This window comes from Tinamus guttatus, unplaced genomic scaffold, assembly GCF_059628265.1.
Source record: "Tinamus guttatus ecotype Peru unplaced genomic scaffold, ASM5962826v1 Tinamus_guttatus_pri_ptg000155l, whole genome shotgun sequence".
NCBI classification, from domain to species: domain Eukaryota; kingdom Metazoa; phylum Chordata; class Aves; order Tinamiformes; family Tinamidae; genus Tinamus; species Tinamus guttatus.
This window is the reverse complement of record NW_028288689.1, coordinates 1416747-1440300: the sequence shown is the minus strand read 5'-3', so window position 1 is coordinate 1440300 and position 23554 is coordinate 1416747. Positions and strand designations below refer to the sequence as shown.

At 45.3% G+C, this 23554-nt stretch overlaps 2 protein-coding genes across 2 annotated transcripts in view; both read right to left on the bottom strand.

Moving 5' to 3' along the window:
• The window catches only part of ADAM19 (ADAM metallopeptidase domain 19), a 28697-nt gene extending 16940 nt beyond the window's left edge, over nt 1–11757 (bottom strand). Inside the window, exons 1-4 of the mRNA XM_088522582.1 lie at nt 11661–11757; nt 11381–11466; nt 9328–9398; nt 532–610 (exon numbers count right to left, since the gene is read on the bottom strand). Of these exons, the coding sequence (XP_088378708.1) occupies nt 532–610; nt 9328–9398; nt 11381–11466; nt 11661–11724 (300 nt within the window). The 5' untranslated portion in view covers nt 11725–11757. The remainder of the gene's footprint in view (nt 1–531; nt 611–9327; nt 9399–11380; nt 11467–11660) is intronic.
• Nucleotides 11758–16823: 5066 nt separating this feature from the next.
• SOX30 (SRY-box transcription factor 30) lies at nt 16824–23550 on the bottom strand. The gene is made up of 5 exons (XM_010226201.2): nt 22845–23550; nt 21612–21851; nt 20072–20251; nt 17957–18443; nt 16824–17432 (listed from the first exon to the last, which is right to left on the bottom strand). Exons 1-5 carry the CDS (start codon nt 23548–23550, stop codon nt 17051–17053), a joined length of 1995 nt encoding a protein of 664 aa, XP_010224503.2. The 3' UTR covers nt 16824–17050.
• Between the last annotated feature and the right edge of the window lie 4 nt (nt 23551–23554).

The window sequence follows — 23554 nt, the reverse complement described above, 5'->3', positions numbered from 1 at the left end:
TCCCAGGGAGCAGCAGTAACAATGATCTCATGGGCTCTTTCCTATTTTTAAATTGCAACCAATGCATATCTTTGTGCCACTGCAGTGGAGAGTTGGCCCAAGGCCTGCGTGAGATCATGGATTCATGGGATTCTTGCTGAAAAGGAGCCAGCTTATGCTGGCCGGTCCTCCCAAAGGCCGGGAACTTCCCCATCAGGGAGTACCCTGTGGCAATCAAAAGGAAGGGGGCGAGCAGGGGGCTGAATAAATGAGCTCTTTATTCACCAGCATTCAGAGGGGAACAAGGCTGGAGACCATCCTCATCTCTCATAACAGAATTCAGACAAAATACAAAAATATTTTAACCTTTTTTTCCATAAAATAGAGATACTTTCTGGCTGAAAGCTCTCAACAGGGAAAGCCAGACTTCAGTGTAGAGCTAGGGGAGCCCTGGCCCCGATGAAGGTCTCTGCAGAGGGAGCTGACCCGCTGCTCCGGGCCGGCTCCCTGCGCTTCCTGCTCCCTGCAAATGAAAGCGGCCTCTGTACTCACTGTGTGGGGCAGCGAGAGAGTCTGGGGCCGCCCGCTCTGGCTGTAATGAGTCTCCGTGTAGCCCGGTGCGAAGAGGTTTCTGCGGATACAGGAAAAAGGAAGAAAAAAAAAAAAGCATTAAGGCCTTTCTTTAGACCTACAAATCTATTTCCCAGGTGTATTAGAAAATCTACTAGATCCAGGGCTTTCTGAAGTCAGTCTAAATGTTGCTGTTGATGTGAACCTCTGCTACTGGACTGAGGACAGTCCCTGTTCATTACAGGCTGTGCCCTCCAGCCCCAAAGCAAACGAAATGTGCAGAGAACAAGAAGATGATGGGTATTTTGGAGACATTCACGGCAAACTGGGCTGAGCGCCCGCTGCTCTGGATCGGTGCTTTCCATCTGCAGGGCACTCACTGACACTCTCCCCAGGGAGGGAAGGGCTAATGGCTTGCTCAGGGCACAGGAGCAATTAGAGGCTCTGCAGAACCCAAATACTGTGCTCCCTTGTGCAGAGAGTGCTGTAATGGGAGAAGGTCGGGAGTTGGATGTATATATGGCCTTGCCGTATGCACCTATATGCTGCCTGCACAGAAACTGTGCGCCTTATCCCATGGCACACACTCACTTCCAAAAAGGTCCTTATGATTAAAGACAATAAAGAACCTGTCCCCGGGTTCGATCAAGTGAACAACCCAATTTAATGTGATGAAAACAAAAAAGGAGAGAGAGAAAGAGAGAGAGAGAAAGCCCAGCAGCAGTATCTGCCCAAGCAGGTATAGGTCCCTACAGTGGGATTCATATTCTACTGAAAAGTTATTATGACCAAGTATATTGGGATTAGATTCAGCATACCAAGTCCAGTGTACCAGTTCAGGACATGACTGGGCATTGCTCAGGACATCCAGTAGAGCTAGTGCAAGTTTGAGTTCAAATCTAGAATCTTTCTAGTCTGTCAGCTTGTACTGTGTGAGCACAATTATAAACCAGTCTGCACCTATATGTCAGCATCATCTAAGAAGCCAGATCACATCTTTGTTCTATGCAAATGCTGATTCCCCATTTTCAGTTTGATCCTTTCATCCTTAACACAGACAGTATTCCCTGACTCGAGCCCAGAATCAGACAAATATCTATGAAAAGCACTCCTATGTGCTGAATAGTAAGTATTTTGACTTTGTTCCAGAAGCAGCATCTCATCTTTCCCCTTTCTCCAAACATCTGTATTTGCTAAACAGTGGTGTAAAAAAAAAGTGCAGCAAGTCAAAATCTGGGCCAAACCAAAAGTCACATCCTGTGTCTATCTCAGAAGCAGCAAGAGAGCTTTAAAACACATTTTTTTTATATATACCAGTTGTCTAATTTCCAAAAACAAATGAATAAATAGAAGGGTTCGCACAGTATACTTCATGTCAAACACATAGCAACCTGCATGATGCTATTAGGCTACCAAAGAAGCACATTTGGCTAGCGCTAGGATGCTGTGCACCAACATCACAGTGCTGGCAGCGCTGCAGCTACAATTCAGTCCTTGCACATTGCTGTTTAATACATTTTGTGTGCCAGACTTTTGAAATACGACCTGCAAGCTAGAAGGAAAGCAGAAAGCGTTATTCTCTGCTTAATTTCTTTAGGCTGAATAGAAAGTCCTGAAAGATTGAGCTGATTCAGAAGCAAAACTGGGGATTTTTTTGCGCTTGATTTGGATTTTGATACGTGACACTCAGATCTAACCTACCTTGAAAGACCATGTCTGAATAAGGGACTGAGTGTTTTTGATGTCAGAGCACTACTCAAATTAGGCATCAGTGACTGGAAAGAAACAAATCTTTTTCTTGTAATGTTTAGAAGTGCTTCCCCCATCCTAGGTTTAAAGGCTCAAACATCTGAACATGTAACAATGACTTAGTTTCTGGGCACACCACTATTCTATCTGAAACCATTGAACAGTTAGGAATACAAGAGTTTTTATGTTCTCTTTCAAAATTTATTGTATCCCAGGAAACCTCTTTTTGTTTTTTTTTTCTTGTTTTGCTAATTCTCATCACTAAGCATCTTCCAGAAAGCAAGATTGCTGTTATCAGCTCTTTTGCTTCTGTAAACTGCAGATAAGCCCCGAAGTGCCATACCGCAGAGCAGGACTCCCTTCATCTGTCTGTCTGCGGTAGCTTGCTCAGTTGCGAGAAACAACCGTTTCATCAACAGATTGCATCAGCTTGCAGGAAGTTGCCTTGAGCAATGAGTTCAGGCAGGTGTCTGGTTTCTGTAAGAGCTTGTCATGTTGAGAGCAGACATTAAACTGAGGCAGATCTGTCTAGTGCTACTAAAATCAGAATTAGATACCAGCCACTGGGTTTCCAGGAGTTGGGGCCTGCACGGCTGACTATTTCATTCACAAACAAGCAGGCTTGTGTTTTCTTCCTGCTCCTTTATCCTTGGAAAGCATCCCCTACAAATAGCTGTTTTTTCTGGCTTTCAGCAGCTTCCATTGCACTCCTTGATGCTTGTCTCCTGGTGGCCAGTCTTGACCTTCTGTCCCCACCCCCTGCTTTACCCAACATAATTTCAAGACACGGAGCATGATGCTGGATGAAGGGCTGGCTCCGGGAGAACTCAGCCCTGCAGTGCTGACAGACTCGCTCGCTATTTCCATCAGAGCAGGGAGCTCAGCACCTTGCTGAAAGATGAAAGCCTAGGAAAGAAAACTGCATCATTTGATCCATTTTTACACAGCTCAGTATCTACCTCTCCAGCAATTCTACAGGAAGATGCAAATGCCTTTAACATTTGAATGTAAAATATCATCATTTAAATGCTTTAGTGATACAGTGTCACACAGCTGGCAGCTTATTATCTTAATAAAAGGCAGCAAGAACCACATTTTAGAGGGCTAGCAGCACAAAGGATGGATGAGGCCAAAGGAAAAGTGTTTTTTTGTCAGGATCAATCTTTGCTAAACCCTGGTCGCAGCTGGCAGCTGTGTGGGGCTATTTGAGGTCAGTTTAAGTGACAGGGGAGCTCGGGATGTCCTAGAGAAGCCCTCCCCATTTTGCAATAGGGACCGGCTAGCGAGATGGGGCGTTCCCCACTCCGTACACCCTATCCCTGTCCTTTGGAACGTGCACACTGGCCATGGCAGCCCGCCCTTGGCAGGACTCGCTCAGCAAAAGCCTTGGAGCAGCTTCCACATGAGCAAGGAAGCTGAAAGAAGAGCGGCTCTGTGCCATAATGTGCAGATGGCCTGAGATTTTCTGCTGATGACCAGCCTGGAAAGCTCTTGTCTCTTCTCCTGCCTGTGGACAATGCTGTTGTAAACCCAGCCTGGCACTTGGTGCCGTTGGGCTGCTCTGCGAACAGGCCCTGCGGCAGGCGCTGGCGGTGCCAGGCAGCACTCCGGGATTTGCCTTGTGGAGACGTCACGTTAGTCCGGTCACAACTTCGCACAGGAGCCAGCGGGAGAGACAGGCTGGGATCACGGCTGGCCCATGTGGGACAAAACCACGGCCTTCTCACAGGGAGCTGCCACATGGCATGTGGGACATGGTGAGAGCAGAGCCTCCTGCTCACCTTCCTACCAAAAGGGAATGGAGAAGCAGCCGTGTGGTGGCCACGCTGGGCCACCCAAGTGACCCAAACAGCACAAAGAAGTCAGGGTTGTAAGTTAGTCCCTTCATTAGCTTTGTCTGGGTTGATGTTACAGAGGGGCTGGTCTGCACAGACAGCTGCCAATTTTACACCCCTGAGTATCAAGTAGACAAACATTCTTTCCTTCCTCCCCTAAAAAAAATAAAATTAAAAAAAAAGGTTCACAGCACTCTTGTAAGAAACATCAGCTCTTAATTTTTTTAGTCCTGGGACCTAGAAAAGTGAAGTCAGACTGTGGTCTCTCACATATCTTTCCCTGTCCCTTTGCTCAAATCACAATAAATCTCTCCAGCCTGGCTGCCAGCATCTGGATTGGAGGGGATCGATTCTCCCAAGGAAGTTAGACATCAAATTTCCATCCATGATTTGTGGCCCTACTTTATTGCCTCTGAACATTTCCAAATAGGGTAAGAGTGGGGAATTTCACTTCTTACTTCCCATTCACTTAAATCTTACATTAAGAAAGAATTTATTATTAGAACCTGAGGTGGCCCAAACCTGAACATCACTAAAATGTGACCCCCCACAATAAGAGCAGGCAGGCCTGCTTTCTGTATCCATCACAAGGGGAAAATCAGAGATATCGCCTCCAATTGAATCCTCTGGCCAAAACTTGGCACTTCATTAAATCACTGAAATCCAAAATCATTTTCCTGGTGTTGGCAAGTCTTGTCCAGACCAAGCCTGGAGCTCTTAAGCTCACTTCCTCAAGAGCCCTTTCTAATGTGCTGTTTATTTTTCTAACAGAAGTATTTTGAAAGGTAAAAGTAGTTTTCCAGCTTTGGAGGCAAAAATTAAACTACCTATTTGCAACGTCTTAGAAAATATCACAGGCTGAAGACTCCCTGCTGCCGTGGCTATCCATATTATCTGGGACATTTGGTGAGTGAATCATCTTACAGTGCCGGAGCTACAGAGCAACATTTGTCACATAGGCCCTTGGCTCAGCAATCAGAACTATAAAAGTCACCTGGAGAGGAAAGAAAATGAATAGGAAATTGGCTAATAATAAGAGCCAGGGAGCAAACAATTTAAAGGACTCCATTTCCTTGTCTTTTCCTCCCTCACACAGAAAAATGGCTAGAAATCCCAGGAGAGTCAGGAGGATGAACAGCAGCTATGGCTTTCCAAACTCCAACCCTGTTTTTATGATGACTCTAAGAGACAGTAGAGCAGGAAAATCTCTATTTTTCTCCATGACATAACCCTTTAACTCTCAGCACAGGAAGCCTATTAGACACTGATAATGTATAGGCCAACAGTGGGATAATCTCAGATATCCTTCCTGCCCAGAAACGGACAGCCACCTCCCCTCTTCCTCGCTCCATTGATTAAAGCGGCACTGGAAATGAGAAAAAGCAGGAAACAGTGAAATGCAAGTGATAATGCAGATCTCTTATCAGAGTGCTGAGAGCATCAAACAGGGCCAGAGCACTTGGCAGCTACACAGCTGTGACCCAAGGAGGTTGGAAATGATGTTTTTCCTTATCAGACCCATTTGACTAAAAATAACTATGTGGATTGGTCTGGGGCTGAATTCAGATGAGCTCTGGGGTGTCTTTATACCACCCTCAATCAACTGCTATACACTTTAACCAAAGCCCCCCACAAGCCAGCACCAGCTCCAGGGAGTGGAAGTCACTTGAGGCTCCCCTTGTGCTTCAGAGGCATCTCTGAAATTTTCTTATCCCCAGCCCAAACAGCTGCAAGGCCACACACGGTGGCCTGACAGCTCTTCAGCCCTTGTGCCAACATCACAGCCCAGTGCCTAGGCTGGCCCTCAGCCATGACTTCTCCTGGAGGACCCTCTACTGCCTTTTCCAAACCTGCTTTCCCCCATGGGAAGTATGAAGAGGAGAAAGAGGATATTTGGGATACTTTTCTGATTTCAGATGAGAAAACTCCACATAGATTTTTGCTGTGAAACTATCAGCGCTCTCCTTCACTACAAAGGAAAGGCTCCCACCAGGCAGCTCTGCCACACACAGTCCGAGCTTCTCCACAGTGTCCCAGCATCCCCACCACGCTTGGCTCAAGGCTGCTTTTTATTAACAAATGCAAAAGCTTTGGAATAAAAAGTCACTTTGCATCCAAGGCTTGCAGCTCACATTCTTCCGTTTCTAAGCCCTGGCCAAATTTAAAACTGTTTTATGGGCATCTCTCCATATATTTGTTGTTTGTGCAGCTTGGAGCTTTCCAGCCCTGCAGCTGCAAGACATGGGTTTGAGTCATTTAATCTGAATCATTTGGGAAATATACTTTTGTCATTACTCGGAAATGTTATACAGTGTTATAAACTTTACTTGGAACTATAGTGTGGTTCCACCTTTAAGGGCTTGAACAGGAAATAATGCAATGGTTGCTGCTAATGCAATAATTGTATTCTTAAATATGAGAGCTAAGCTGTTTGCTGAGTGTATTACAAAATAGAGTTGTACAGGGTTCTGAGCAGAAATATATGCAATAATTTCTGCTTTTCACCTTTATGGATGAATACAATATCCTTTTCATACTGAATATTAAATTACATGTTTATAAACACTTCTTCCACATATTGAAAACAGTGTATTTCTTTTGAAACTTCTGCACTGCTACCAAAGCCCTCCAAAATATAATTTTATTCCACCCACCCCCAACCTCCTTTGAAGCACAGTTCACATTCATTGACTTTCTTTCTCTGTAAAGACAAGGCTGTCTAATCCCCCGAGGGCACCACTTATTCCAAGCCATAGAAAATGAGGCTGTTGTATCTCCTTTTGAGCCTCAGGACCATCCGATAAATCAAGATGCTCGCCAGGACCTGAAGGCCCTCAGCAGAGCTGGTTTCCAAAGGCTGCTCTGCAAACTCCATCAGTTAAATGGCCCAAGGCTGTTTGAGACGGCCTAGTCTTTGTTTCAAGTTTGCTTGGATGAGGCACTTAGCACTCCAGAGGTTCTGCCTTCTCTAATGCTCTCCTGGAACCTTACAAACCCTTGGGGGAAGAAGTACCCGGCCATGTCATTATTTGGTGCAGAAGACAGCAGATTAGGAACAGAAAATTCAGCTAAAGAGAAAGCAGTAGTAATGATGAGCTCATGGATGTGAGGAACTGCCACCAACAGCTGTGGGGTCTGCCTTGCTGCAACTTCATGAAGACTATGCAGTTTCCATCCTCTCCAGTGAGAAGTGGTTACTGATGCTGATTACTAACATCACCCACAGGGCTTCCACGATCCTTTTTTTTTGTTTGTTTTTCCTCTTTCTCTCTCTCCCCTCTCCTCCCCCACCTCAGTCTGCCTCATCGTTCCCCTTTTTGCTTTGAGTGTCTCCATAAACTACTTTAGCACCTTTAGAGATCTCTGGAAAGTAGCAGCTCTCTAGAACTCTCATCTAATCAAGGTCACGGACTTGTGTTTTGGGATCATGCCATTGCCTTTCTTGAGAAAGGACTTGAGGCCTGGCAAAACTCCTACTTCAGGCAGTGCTACCCATAAATGACTTCTATTTCCCCAGAAAACAACCCAAACCTTCAAACCACTTGCTATATTTCATCAGTCCCGGTGAGCAATATACCCTTCGGTGGAAGTGTGTGTGTGCATGCATATGCAAGCCTGCTTATACAGCTCAATGAATGAACTTGCATTTCAGGAAATAAACACAATAGAAGCCCTGTATTATTATAATTCTGTTTACTAACACAGGCAATGAGTTTGTCTGCAGTGGAAAAACCAGGGCACCGTTCCCGCAAGGCACCTGGGGTTATGTCATCATCCTCAGAGCACAGACTAATCCAGCGAGGATCCTCGCGTTGGCCAGTTTCCACCATGCTAGAAACATCTTCACCTCTGCAGTTACTGCAGAACATTCCAGACCTGTCAGTCCTTGTGCTAGGGAAGAGGCCCCCATCAGCAGTTAAGCTCCTTCCAGGTTCAGGTCAGGGACCATCGCTGCTGACATCTGTTGTCAGCAGCAGCTCATTTGCTTGCTCCAGGCAGGACCTAGTTAGCAGTTCTTTTACTGCCTGGTCTCATCTATCACTTCTCTATTTTCCCAGCTGAGAGATATGAAAATACAGAGAATTTACGACCACTTCTTTTTGGCTCAAAATGGCATACTACTGACCGAGAAACATACAATTTTGTCAGCCCTGAAATTCCCAATAGCTTAGATGGTCTATTACAGAAAACACCTTGGAGAATGTACTCTTATCACCATCCAATTTCAGGCTTTACTGCATACGGTGCCAAGAAGAACCTGGTGTTCTTCAAAGATACCCTGATTGCCATTTAGGTTTGTGTATTGCCACAGAACTAATAGTGTTTTCTGGTATTTCATTCCTCTCTGTCAGAGAGAGAGCTAAATCCCCAAGTTCTGAGTGTCTGGGGATATCCATAGAACCCATCTAAAATATGGCAAGGGTTATTATCCCAAAGTCATTGTTCTAGCAGACAAATACTTTTTGGTTTAGTTTCCATGCTTAAGAGACAGATTGAAAACAAACAATTAAAAAAAAAGTGTGAAGAGAAAGCTTAGCAAGGAAGAGCTTATTGCAGTTGATTTCCAGCTGGTGCCCATTGCTGGAAGTTAATCCACATAAACAGCCTGGGACAGAGCAAACCTCCAGACAAGAATCACCCCACCTACTTTATCCCCCTGCATTTGCCAATGATTTCAATACAGATGACCTATGTGCGCATAACATTGCTGTATCATACCAAGAAAGTGGCTACATTTCAGTAAATGCACAGGCACTTTTGGCTCCACTTTAGCATGAAGGGCACTAATGGAATTGAGTTGTCAGATCATTTCTCCTGGAAACAGAGCAAAATCTCTTTTGACCACAGCAAATTAATTCCTCATTAGAGCTGCACTGACTCTAACGCAGTGAGCCACTTGGTGAACAGTGCACCTCATAGCAGTGACATTTTCCAGCTAATGCAAGAATAAGTTTATATGTTGCAGACCAGGTCATCATTGTTTTTTTTGCTGAGAAAGCTGTATTGAAGCCAATGCCGCCTCTCTGATTAACAGCAGCAGAGGCTTAGACCTGGAATAACCTTGAAATCCAGAAAAGGATTTCCTCATCCTGTCTTTATCAAAACCCCGTTGAAGTCAGTGGAGATTTTCCTGTTGACTTAATTCATTATTGCAGCAAGTACACGACTCCAAACACAGTGCGCAAGCACTCACCCGTTCTTCTCCAGATCCAAAATCAGATCTTGTCCTTCTACCATTATCCTGACTTCAGCTCTGAATGGATGCTGTGTGCAAAAGAGACAGTGCTTGTTATTCATATATCACCATAAATACAAAAACAACCAAAAGCAAAACCAACAAACAAAAAAAAACCCACACCACACCAGCAAAACAGGAACATGGAAACTGGAACTGCCTTTAAACCTCTCCTCACTGTCCTCCACAGGTGAGGGCCTCACTCCAGGGCATGGGAAGTGATGAGTGCTCAGAGGGCCAAGAGAGGTGCCAGACTTAGCATCAAAATGATGAATTTCTTAGTACAAAGACAAGTATACGCACTAAAACATTACACACTAAACAACATTAAAATTGAAAAATAATTCAGGAGGTTGAAAATAACCTCATAATGCTAGAAATGACAACTGGAAAGGCCTCTGGAAGTCTCTAACCTTGCTTCCTTTACTAGATGAGGTCAGCTGGGGACTTCTGAGTCTGAGAATTTTATCAGAAAGGAAATGGATGAATAAAGTCTTGAAAAGAAAAGATTCTCTTTGATAAGAACAGACTTTTCTATTCAGTTGAAATTGCATATAAAAATGGAGGGAGATCACCAAACCATACTATTTCCTTATTTATTGTTGGAGGGGATTTTGCAGAAGTCAAACTCAAAGCACAGTAAGACAAGACAGACTGAATAGGGCATTCAGTTGAAAGACCAGTCAGCCCATGGGCATTCTTGGGTGTCACTTCATCAGTTTCAAACTCAGTTACAAACCTCTCCTTTCATCAACTCTGATTTTCTTTCTATCTTCAGTTTCTAGGACATTGCATCAGGCCCATGCAGATGAAGCACATGCAGGAATGGCTAAATCCAAGGGGTAACTTCTTGCTTACTTGATTTGCAAGTGCTCATTGAGTCTCAGGTTACATCTATTTTGCTAACACAAAAGGAACAGCAATGGAAGTTGCCTTGTCCATAAGGGAATCTGAGAGTATCCATCAACAAATCTCTTCATAAAGTTGTGCAAACATGACTATTACTGATATTGCTTTCTCCTCTCCTCAATAGTCCCACCACTTTGGAATCCATCAATTGCTGCAACTGAAATAACCCAGCTGTAATTCTAGGCAGGCTCTGCTAACAGTGGTTTTGGAGCCAACAGCAATTGGCTTGAAACAAACCAAGCGAGACCCCTGAGACCAGCAAATTTATGCAAGGACAAATGCTGTCCAGATGTATTTGTAATACAATCAATAATGAGGAGATTCAGGACTTCCAAACTGCACTGCAAGAATATTTTTAAGAGAATTAACAGCACCAGAAAAATATCATTGTTTTTTTCCCAGTAGGAGAGAAGAGGAGAATTTTAGAAATTCTCATGTGACTAAGACATAAAACTAGCGTTATCAACAAATCTCAGTTGTGGCAACTGGACTGCTAGGAAGCTGAGCTGCATCTGTGGTTGGAGCCTGGTGTCCTGGGGCTTCTCAGACTATCTGCAAGCTCTGCACCCAGCCCTTCATCCTTACACATAAGGAAGGGGATGTGGGATTCATACAGCTGCATGTGGCATCTAAGACACATTTATCTTCAGCTGAGCTTCTGGTTGGTCTATTTATTACCCTCATAGATGTGATTCTTTCCCTTCTTAAGGAGGATGAAGTAGCTCCACAAGTGTCACTGCTTGCATTGCCTCAGTCCTCAGGGAGGACACACAGAGCAGGTGAGCTTGGAGGCGAGTTTTAGCACACATGGGAGGTAAAGTGATTGCAAGCGCTACAGCAGGGCTGTGCAAGGAGCAGCCTCACACTCGTTATCTGGGCCTTGGTAGTCACCTCTCTCAGCCTTTCTCTGTTTCTGGAGAGAAGTGCCAGCTCTCTGCTCTGCAGATGGCTCTCTGGCTTGTGCCTACAGCTTGTCACCAAGCTTAAAGGACTGAAGCACAAGGTCTTTTATTAGCCAAGATGCTGCCCCTCCCCTGGAAACTGTGCAGCTTTGAAAGCAAGACACACATTTCTCGCGGTCCCAGCGCTGTGCACCACCTACCTTCTCGCTGCCGGGGCTCCCCGCCGCTTCCCACTGCGGTGTCACCACCTGGGGCGGCAGCTCCGGGCCGGCGGCAGCCCCCGCGCCTGGGCAAAGAGGGGACAGGGCTGCTCGTCACGCGGAGCGCGGCGTGCAGGGCAAGCAGGAGGTGACGACCCCCGCCACCACCTCCTCCCCTCTAAAGGGACCCAAGGCAGCAAAGAAGCCCTTGCGCCCCCGCCCCAGCGCGGTGCAGCCGGGCTGCGAGGACCCCGGTTCCCCGGCCCGGCCCCGGACTCACCGCGTCGCGGCGGGCGCAGCAGCAGCGAGAGGGCGATGCCGCAGAGCAGCCCCCGGCCCCGCATGGCTCCGCGCTGGCCACGGCGCCGGCCGCGCTGTTAAAGCGCCGGGGCGGCTTCCTGCAGCCCCCTGCCCGCGGAGGGAGGCGGGCGCCTCCTCCTCTCCTCCTTCTCTTCCTCTCCTCCTCCTCCTCCTCCTCCTGCCGCCGGGCAGCCCCGCGGGGGGGGTTGGGAGCCCCGGGGCGAGCCCGACCCGCAGCAGGGGCCGGGGGTCCCCGCTCGCCTCCTCTCCTAACGCGGCCGCGATCCCCCTGCCTCGGAGCCCGCAGGAAAGACCTGGCGGAGCTCAAGAGCTAAGTTACTACCAAGAGGGTCCTCCGGGAGCTGCTCTGGTTTTATATGCGGCAGTGCATATATATTTAATCCTATCAACCCCTTCATGCCCGAACCCGCGTTTCCAGAAGCGTCTCCAGTCCCTCATCTCCTGCAAAATGCATCATCACCGGCTGCTGGAAGGATACAGGCTGAGATGCGTGTCTGCCATATGGGCGGGGAAGGAAGGGGAGAAAAATGGAGATTTTCTCTGTTCTTCTGCTCTTAGGGAAAACAGGAGGGCTAGAGAGGGGCTCGGGAGCATTTATAGCCCCTGCCTTACCCTTCAGGTGCAACTACTCATTCCTGAGTGCTCCCAGATCAGAATCCTTTTCTCACCTTGCATCCTTCAGGATTGCTCCCTGCACCCTCTGCATCATTTCTTTGCTAGTCCTCTGCTCTTCGGGGGGATAAGCCAGGTTCAAAGACACCATGGTCCAAGGACACCTGTGTGAAAGCTCCTGGTAGACCCCTTAACTCCAGGGACAAAGCCTAAGAGGATCAGCCCTTGTGCTGCAGCTGTGCAAGGCAACTCCCCTCCTTCACTCCAGGTTATTTCTCCAGAGACTTCCAGCCAGTTCCAACTGCAGATGAATGAGCAAGGGTTCAAGGGGGCTGTGCAGCTGCATGAAGAGCAGTCGCTGTGGGGATGGCCAAGAGCCATTGCCTCTTCAGTGTGCTCTCCAGATCGCTGTTGACTTGCATTACCCATCATCTTTTCTGTTTGTCTTGAACTGAAAGTGCCTGTGTAGGTGAACAACCAGGGAAGCAGCTTGGGAAATGGGGAGAATTCACACCTGGATGTGTTTCAGAGTGTATCAGTAAAGCAGACAGATGGGAAATTCATGTTCCGCTTAGAATATAGGTTTGCTAGACAATAATAATGATTTGGGATATTGTCCAGAGGTTTGTGTATGCTATTGAAACCACTGGGAAAGTTTTCAGTAAAAGATCTCAGAGTCTTGCTATTGTGCCAAAGGAAATGTGACTGTTTCCATTTGCAGATGTCATCCTGGTTTATGATTGTCATATGTGTCACCTCTCTGCCAGGTGGCATATGCCATTCTCAGCAGTTGACAAGCTGTCCTGAGAAACCCTTGTGATCTTGCCATGTTCAGCTTATTCATGATATCACCATGGCAGAAGGAAGTCATCAGGGTGAACTGTCCATAAATGACCCGAAACACAATTAAGTCAAGAGTTTTCTTCACACAACTAAATCAGGATTATTTGCTAGGGCAAAAATCCAAGGTCCAAATCTCAGCTGTTCATTAGGCATGTGGAACACCCCGAATGGAAGCTTCGAGTCTTCTGTGGAGAATCCTCCCATTTATTTATAGCTACCTAAAACATAGAAAACAACTGCACTATTCCCGATATTTTTACAATAAATAAAAAATACATGCTAGATTTAGACAATCATTCTGCATTTGTCTCTGCATAAAGCTTCTGTCTCAAAAAAAAGGGGGGGGGAGCAAAAAATACTTTGAGGAAGAAAGAGGAAATATTGTCAGTCTCCCAGTACAACAAACCTTCACAAGGGCTGCTACACATACCTGGATCAAAAAAAAAAAAGTATATAGTTAAAAATCAAAGGAGCTTCTAATCACTGTACTATTTAGACCAAAAAGAAAAAGTGATTTTTATTATTTGAAAAATAAAACACACTCAGTAATCGCATGTGTTATACAACAGTACTTTTATAGTTGAATTTTGGTAATGTAAGATTAATTTACAATCAACAAAAAATCTTTCCATAAAAATATAATCACAGGCTGACAGGCTGTGCAGTTGTTATATGTATATATGTGTGTGTGTATTTATATATGTGTGTGTATATATATAAGCTGTATCACTTACACTGTTCAGGCATTGTTGCATGGAAAGATTCGGGATACTTTAGCCTTATTAACAGAGCTTATATGCTCAAATGCTGCCTGCCTCTGGCAAAGGATGAGCCAGATCCTGCCCTGTGCCCTTGCCTTCAGAAAGCTCTTATTGAAGTCAATAGGAAATTGTCTAAATCACAGAGCAGGCTCAGGCTTTAGGTTGACTGGGAATTACACAGTCTTAGACTCATTTCCTCCAGGATCCTAATTGCATGATTAAACCTCTCAGCTGGGAAGATGGAAATCTATGCTCTGGTCTCTTATCTACTGCATAGCCTTTGATGAAGACAAGGATGAAGGTAGGGAAGCTTAGCTGCAGCTTCCGCATCCTGGATAGGCGCATGCAGTTGTTAGCAAGTTTTGAGAATTAGGTGTTTCTGTTTCCCTGGTGCAAAGCTGATGGGAATGCATGTGCAACTGGGTTTTTGCACTGACTTCACACAGAGTTTGCAAGGTGATTTAACAGTGTTGTCACTGGCAGGAAAGTAAACGGTGACAATTCTTCCATTATATTCATAGAAAATTGGGAGTTACCCACCTAGAAGGGAATAGCCAGAGCTGCAGAGCAGAATGCCCCTTAAAGAAACAGGCTTCAGAGAATGCCTGGAACACGCACCAGGCTCAGAGCTCAGTAATTTTTCATTGGAGCTGTCTGTTCAGAAATAGGAAAAGTTGTTGAATGAACTGCTGTTAAAAACCTCCCACTGACTCTGGAGAAAGTGCTATCAAAAATCAACGTATCAGAAAGAAAAGGTTAGATTTCTTTTTTTCTTTTTGCCCAGCCTAACCGCTGCATTTCAGACACTTGCACTGATGAAAGAAATTCTGTATCTTTGGCTGACTTGAATGATAAGTGAAATCTTCTGGTTTTGAACATTTGTCTCCTCGGGATCACTTGAAATGATCAAAGGAGGAAAGCTGTGAAGCTGTGAAGAGAATTGGTGATTTAAGAGCAAACTTCATTATTTTGGGTTTTAACAGTTGACAACAGCTTCTACTGACCCCGAGTCTCCAGTTTAGTTTTGGTTTTCCCCATCCATGCAGAATGGTGGGAATGCTTGGAAGAGCCCAGGAGCAGCTGTCCTGCCAAGCAGGGAGCAGGGCTGTAAGGTGATCAGGGACCAGGCACAGGCTGCTCCCCTTGTGCCCCGAGGGAGATAATATGGAAGCACATGCCAGGCTTCCCTAAGGGGTGCCGCGGTGCCGTGGCTTTTCCTCCAATCCTTCTTCAGAAAAGTGAACCTAGTGGCAGTAGCCTGTGTATACTCGAATGTTGCATCTTTTTAACTGTATTTGTATATGTAAAGCACCATAGCTATTGCTGTATTTAGTACAAGCTATTCCAAGTACAAGAAGTGATTTTTACTTTTACAGCAACTCTTTGAGATCCTGGTGCACTGCAATATGTCCTATACCCAACCCCACAGTGCACAAAAAGGAAAACAGGAGAAAAAAAAGTTAGATCTAGAGAGCAATCTCACAAACAGCTGTTTTATACCCTGAAACATGCTTGAGTAGGAATTAGCACGTTTGCCCCCATGCATTCCCGCAGGCCAGATCAGCTTGCAGTGAGAAGATAATTTAGGACCCGATATTTTCTACTATTTATAAGACTTTCCTCTTAATGTTTCATCTGTGCTGGTGATGCAGTGGAGCCAGGGCCTGTCGCAGTGTGTCACGTAGAAAGGATTTACCCTTGATTTTAATTATGTTTTTAACTACAAAATGTAGTAGTTTTCAAATGAGAGATTTTTATCTTAAAGAGGAATGTGTACTTGGGAAATGGGATTATGAGTCCACAGAAGCAGAAAACCTTTAAAAAAGGATTGATATAACCATGACAAAGTGCAAAGAACCCAGAGGATATTGACTTCATATACTCTGGCTTAGGACTGTCTTTGGAGGTATGTGGAAATTGTGTTTGTATCTGTCTTATCAATAATGCTATCTCGATGGATGGGTACAGAGGGCTTGAGTTTGACAGGATGCTCAAGATACACCAGACCCGGTGTAAACAGGTTTATAGATAACCTGATATAAGATGGTCAAACTTTAGGGCCCCCATTAAAAGCAGAGGATACAACTTTTCCCATATTTCCACATTGGCTATGAATTACAGTTTACATGTTGTCACTCAGCTCCACGTCCATGACTTAAAATGAAACACTAGGGGTAAGTACATTGTTCAGGTGATTTTATTTAAATATAACAACAGCAGAACAACAGGATTCCCAGAAAGAAATGACAATCCCTCCCCTCAAACATAAAAAAGTTTAATAACATTAATTATTAATATTGTCCAAAAAAATTACTTAGTCTTTGAGTTCAGCCCAGACACTCTCCCCTTTTGACCACCTTCACTATTCTCTAGAAGATCCAGTATTAACTGCACTCAGGGATCAACTCACAGTTCACTGGTGTAAGTCACAGAGCCAGATTTCATCAATTTTCCTCTCTCTAGGTCCTACCATACCTTCTGGACAATCCCATTTTCATTTATGGAACTAGCTGCAAAATAAAATATTACAGAAATTGACCAAATTTTCAGTGCATTACATAACATTTATGCCACAAATGCAGCCTACAATAAAAATTAACTAAATAAAGCTTAAAACTGTTCACTGTGTCACAGGAAAAATATAAAACTTTGGAGAATCGCTCTTGACTGCACTCTCAAGACCTCACAGTAAGAATTCCATTTCAGTAAAACAGAAATATTCCACTTGCTAAAATTCCTAAAGTAAAACCATCAAAATGTTGTGTATGAACAAAGAAAGGCAATGTCCTGATTCAGAAGAGCATTAAAAGGATGTGCTTAAATACATGTCTCCAGCAGAGCACATTATCACATGCTTAGAACTGAGTACCTGTCTAAGCTCCTGCTTTCCTGAGCCAGAGCCCAGACAACGCCCTGATGAAGCAGGTGAAACTCCAGGGGCTTTGGGACCTTCCCAGGTCTATATCGGATCTCTCAAAATACAAACAGATCATCAGAGTTCTCAAATGATCTACGTAGGTCACTCAGGCTACAGGGATTTCCCCCTGAACACACCGACTGAAAAGATGGTGTTAGAGGAAAACATTTATTTCACATTCTGCAGTATTTCTCTGGATTATCCTTTGCTACAAAATTACAACTCTCGCAACACCTTCCCCTCTTCTTCCTCCTCGCTGTCAGTCACATTAACCTGCTGGATGCTGGAGGGGGTTGATGGGGTGCCTGACAAAACATTCTCCAATGTTCCAATGTCCAGCTGCGGCATGGGGCTCAAATAGCCCTCCTGGCCGTGGCACTGGCTGTTGTAATAGGCAATTCCTTCGAGGCTCTCACAGCTACGGGAGTCCTCGATCCGTGCATGTTCCTCTGGGTACTCTCCGAAGGGATAGTCTCTGTCCAGAGGTGAAAACACCGTCTCATGCTTTTGGTACTGGTCTTCATAGAATCCGAGGCATTCCGGCACTGAGCTGGCGAAGCTGCCACAGCCAAAAGGAGGCCGGCTGAACGGGCACGTGCTGCAACGAGAGAGGTGGGAAAATGTCTCTCACAAGTTTTCAAGCTGATCACTCAAACAAGAAAATCAGAACGGCTCTAGTGCAGTCTATGCTAGTCAGATCGTCCTAATTATTTAAAAATATGCCTGATTTAAGCTCTGAAGCCATAATAAGAATCATGTGCAGATTTTGTATCAGCAAGGAAGGCCTGCATATGCACCCTTTCACGCTAGACACATAAAGGAAGTTGCTTCAAAAACAAAACAAAAAGAATTAATGTATTAATAAAATTATGTCACAGATAAGGCAGCATATGGATATCTTGGATTGGGTGATCTCTGATTGACTACCCCAAGACTGTAAAGGATAAATGAAGACTTACTATTTATATAGAAATTCTGAGGATATTTCCCACTAGGCTGGATTTCAGAAATACTGGTGGTTATGACAGCTGCAGTCGGAGTATCCAGGGACACATCCCAAACATCTACTTTAATTCTATCTGTTAATTTTGAGAATATATTTATACTGTATATTTTGCATACCTTGAGGGGAAATAGTGAGGTCCAGGTACAAAGTACGGGTGATGGAATGAAAACCGCGGAGGTGCTCCGAACAGACCGGCTGGGTGACCGATGGGAGGAGGCTGATAGAGATGCGAGTGGGGAAGAGGGGTAGCCTGGGGAAGAGATGCGCTTCTAGGACAAGTAGAAATCTCTGAATACTCCTTTGGAGACTGATTATCCAAGACGGAAAATCTGGCATTGGCAGCGCTTGTGTTGCTTGGGCTCCTGCTGGGGCTCTCCGTGGAAGCTGACATAGGTCTCTTCACAGAGCAGTTGGGTCCAGACGACACGAGGGTTTCTGTCTGCGCAGGTCCAGCAAAGTGCTGCGGTGAAATCACGGGGTGCAGGGGCAGAGCTGGGGCTGGGACAGCCACCGAGGTGGTGCTTGCAATGGCAGGCTGGAAAAGTGTAATGGGACCTGGAGGCTGAATGGAAGAGGCTGGCAGCTGGATGGCAGGAGCTTCACCTTTAGGGAACAGAAAAGCCTTTCAGGTTTACCAACTCAGATGGGAAAAGACAAATTCTTAATTAACCTGCATGGTGCCAAACAGCAGTGAGGAGCAGAAGCAACAGTTGCAACGCCCTGCCCTCAGACACATGTTCTCATTTGTTTCGCTCATGGACATACATGGACAAGCTAATTTCACCTTGAAATGCCTTGCAGAACTATACACATTCAAATCACACTGTATGTTAACAGGGTTGCATTTACACATAAAGGTTTCAGAACACTTAGGGCTAGTATTTTCAAAAAACATTAACTGCTTTAAGAGTCTGTGTCAATAGGACTTTAATGCTTCTAAACGTTTGCAGTCACTTCAATCACAATAGAAAGATACTAAACTTTAGAATGAAACATAGTAGCATGTGAGATACATTAGGGTAAGAAGTAGTTTTTTTATTATCATTATTTCAACAAAAATCTGTGGAGGGACTTAGGAAATAATCACATTGCTAACTCAGAACTGGACCAAATCAAAGTAGAATACTCCCTTATACCTTTCAAAATATTACCATGAAGCATAAATGGCCACTTAGTTTATTTTCCTCATTACAAGGAGAGCATTCCCTGAAGACCAGTGTTCACACACCAAAAGGAAAATGCCAGTGAGCAGATCTATGCCATTTGTGGCTGAAACCCACATCCATGCACTGCTAGAGCCAGCGCTCTTCCTTCTCGACACGAGGGACTGCGCTCAGGTGGTCTGTTTGCCTGTGGGGTTTTATGCTACACCCTGTTACACTGCACATTGACTTACAACAACAACAACAGAGGGTCCTTCCAGGTTAAGTGCAGCTTTTAAATGTGTTTTTTCTGTAACTATGTTATGGTGATCATAGAAGCTGAGCCTTGTGGGCTTAAACTGTCACATGCCCAAGCTGGTGAAATACATATAGAGCTATCCCAGAAGGGCATGAATATCAAACTGCCCATGTAAAAAAACATGCAAGGGAAAAATTTATCTTCCAGTGTTAAAGGCTGCTTTAAAATTGCTGCCCATACCCTCCCTACTTAACATCCTCTTTTCTGATGCCTTTATTGGCAGTTCTACCTGCCCTCTCTTTTAAGCAGCCTAAGCTGTTGATTTTTGTTCTAGGGCAGTGGTACCCTCACTAGAAAGACACACCAAGGTAGGAGGGAAGAGATGCCAAACTAGTAAGTGCTGCCAGGTTTAGCAGTGTGTGTTGAGCAGCTGCTTCATCTGCTGGGGGAAGATATGTTTGTGATGGGGACAGAACAAAAGGGAAAAAAAAAAGACAGCTGTAGCTCAAGAGGAAGCAACTACAAAGGAAAAAAAAAAAGACCCAGAAAGGCAGAAAGAGAAGGGGAGAACTAGAAGACAGGAAGAGAACAGCAGGGATCCATAGGGAAGTAACTAGAAGAATTTAAGGGCAGCAAAGGGAGAAATGACTGAGAAGGTAAGAGCTATAAGGCAGAAGTGCAGTGTCAAGGAGGACTGACAGATACAGTAGTGTCTACAAAGACTGAGAAATCTTATCTTAACTATATCTACACTATCATGTGCAAAACTTCTCCTACAATAGGTAGATTCTAATTTTTAAAACCATTTACTCAGACTACTAAAAACTCACAGACAGGATGTCCGATATTGTTCTGAACATTAGGGATGACAACGGAGTAAGCGGGTGATCGGAAGGGATAAATGGCAGTTGGATTTGTAGTGATGATATTCTGAGAAGTGCTGGAGAACACAGTGGAGGCAGTCAATGGAAAACGCTTCCTTTTGCCCGGTCGTGGTTGATAAACCCAACCTGTCAGAGATGAAAAAGATGCAGACTTCCCACTTGGGGGATGATCTCTTTCTTTCTGTAAAGCTACAATATCCGTAAATCTAAAGTATCTAAAAGAATATGAATCATAAACTGCTCTAGTTGTCAAGGCAAAACTCTTAGTTTCAGTGGGCTGGCAAATGGCTGTTTTATCGGAGATGGAGTTAAAATGAGCAGGTTTGGGCACTGTTATGTTACCTGTTCAGTTTGACTACCAATGCAGTCACCATTCAAAGTGTTTGTGAGACAAAACAGTGGGGACTGATGTTGCACAGCTAAGAAAAGCCTGTAAAGGAGAACATGATACTGTACCATGGGTATAGCAGTATTAACAACATGGATCTTTCCTGACTGTTTCCTTAGACCCTGAAGTCTTACATACACCTTGGGGATTAAAAGATAAGATGAAATATACGATCTACTAGAAAACCTGTTTAAATTTTGGCTGTAGGGAGTACACTTGTTCCTGACTTACATTAGCCAAATGCTAACAGACCAAGAAATATTTTTGCAATTTGGACCGAGCAGCTTGGTTTTCTTAGGCAGTCTAACTCTTATGTTACTTTAAAGAAACTCTTTGTTTGAAGGTGAGAAGACAGAAGGAGAGATTCTGCTCTTTGTCTTCTGTTTGTTTATGATGTATTAGTCAGGCCTTGTCATGATTGAGAACCAGCAGATTTATGACATCACAGCCAGAAAGGACTATGACACGCCAGGTCTCAGTGCTGTCATAAAGACTGCTCAAAAACTGCTGCTCCACTTCCTTGGTGCCTTTTTAATTGAACCGCAGTGTTATGGAGAAATGAATTTGTTAAGGATACAAATTCCTAACCCTTTGAAAAAGGTGGGGGAAATTTTCTTCCACATGTTGATTTGGGAATCCCGATCCTCACAGAACACAACACTGTTTGTGCTTGTTGGGGCATCTCCCTTTCCTGCTTTCACAGGAGTGGGTGCATGTTGTGTCACCACAGGCCACCTGGACAGCTCCCTTGGAAGCCTGTAACATGTTTCAACAGGCCACCCTCACAATAAACTATGTATCTGGCCATCAGCCTCATAAAGCATTCAGAAGAGCTTTGGTACATGCAGTGGTCTAAGGATGTAAGAAATTCAGAAGTTATGGAGAATGAAACATAATTTATGGACAATCTTTTAAAAAAATTAATATGCTTATGCTTTCAGGTACTAAAATCTGATGGAAAGACCAAATATTTGAAAGTCTATCACTCCTTCCAACTCTATTATTTGCACTAATGAAAGAGATCACTTTTTTTTTTTTTCTTTTTTCCCTATAGTTCTTGAACTTCTAGAGCACTTGGATAAACAAAGGTATGTTTACCAGGAAATTCTTCTCTGTGCTTTTCTTTTATTTTCTGAGCTTCGTCATAATAGGGCTTCTTCTGCTCTTCAGTCAGTTTGTTCCATTCCAGTCCAAGCTGAACACTGATTTCTGCGTTATTGGCAGCGGGGTTAGCTTTGGCTAGAGCTGGCCGGTGAATCCTAGCCCACACCATGAACGCGTTCATCGGGCGCTTCACATGGCCACTTTTGTCCTTGCTAAATGGAGTATCTGGTATCCCTATGTGACAAAACGAGGAAAGAAGATCATCTACCAGGCAATATACATAATACACGTTACACTCCAGAGGTATTTCCAGAGGGAATTTGGCAATATCCAGAACTGTAAGATTCTTTCTTTTCTATATGAAATAGAAATTAAAAAAAAAAAGTTTGGATTTCATTGGCTAGATTGTTTTCTCTAATGCCTGTGTATTGATAAATTAAATATAATATAGACCATATCACTGCAAATTCATTATCATCATCCAACTATGCATCCAAATCCCAATGATGCATGCGTGGATCTGATGAGAGTATTGGAGTTTAGCCCCACATCTCTGCAATTCCTCACTTCTCTGAGGTTGTTGCTGCTCTTTTTTTGTTTATTTTTTCTTCCCTTTCCTCCTCCTTTTCCCAGATTTAGATGCCCACTTGCTGGATGGACTTGTTTCACCAGATGGCTGTTACATGACATCTGGCTTTAGGTCCTTAGGCTGGATTTGCATTGAGTTGGTGACATAAACCCCAACCCTTTCACAACTGAACTTGGAGCAGCAGCTTCCTCTGTGGAAAAAAACTTATAAATGACCTCTCTATGTGGTCAGTAAAGGGCAAGGCTACTGATTTTAAAAACCTGTATGTCTTTAAAAATAAATGCTAGTCCAGATGTTTAATAGTCACTTCATTAATTAACATATCCTGATTTTCTTAATGAGAAGTGTTCAACTCCTCATAGCTTTAAAAATCAAGCAGATGCCTAAGCTGAACTTTAAACGACTATCACTGCAACCCTGAAACCAGCTCTAAGGAGTTTAAGGCGGATGAGGATCAAGTAGACAAAACCATACTGCTTGATGAACCCTGGGGAACTTTGTGCTCTTGAACGTTTGCACCGTAGGTGAACAACGAGCTGTACAAACTACACTGTATCCAAAGGGCCACTTCTCCAGCACTACTTTGTGTCCTCCTGCTGGAACCTTGCCAACACTAAGCGCTCCTACCACGTTAATACCTGCATCGGAGGGCAGCACCGTGAGGGGCACGTTTTTGGTTTCGATTTTTACTGACGGCTCCAGCAAAGACTGCATTTTGAGCGGCACTTGGCTCGCGGGCACCTTGGCCACGTGCAGCAGCTCGGGAGGCGGCGGAGGGCCCTGGAACTGGATGCGGCTCCCGGACGGCAGCGGGTGCAGCACGAGCGGCACCGCCAGCTCCGGCGGCTGCAGGAGCGCGAGGCCGGGCAGCGCGGCCGGGCCGCCCTCGCTGCCGTCCAGGGCCACCTCGCTCAGGGGGACGGTTGTGTCGGCCTCCTCCAGCGCGCCGAGGGCCTCGGGCGGCTCCACCTCCACGGCCTCGGGCAGCAGCACCGTCCCATCGCCCTCGTCCTCGGGCACCTTCAGCTCCCTGGAGCCTTCCCAGCTGTCTCCGGCCGCGACGGCGCCCGGGGCCTCGTGCCCGCAGCCCCAGAGGGGCTTCCAGCCGCCGCCCGCCGCCGCCGCCTCCTCCTCCAGCTCCGCCGCCTCCACCTTGACGCGCGGCACTCGCGGGGCAGCCTCGCCCGCCGCCTCCAGCTGCCGCGGAGAGGGGGGCGCCGGGAGCACCAGGGGCTGCGGGTCGCGGCGGGCGGCGGCGCGGAGCAGCGCGCGGGACGCGGGCGGCAGGAGGCGCTGCCGGCACTGCGCGCGGGACGCGCCGCCCGCCGCCCGCTCCGCGGCCATGACG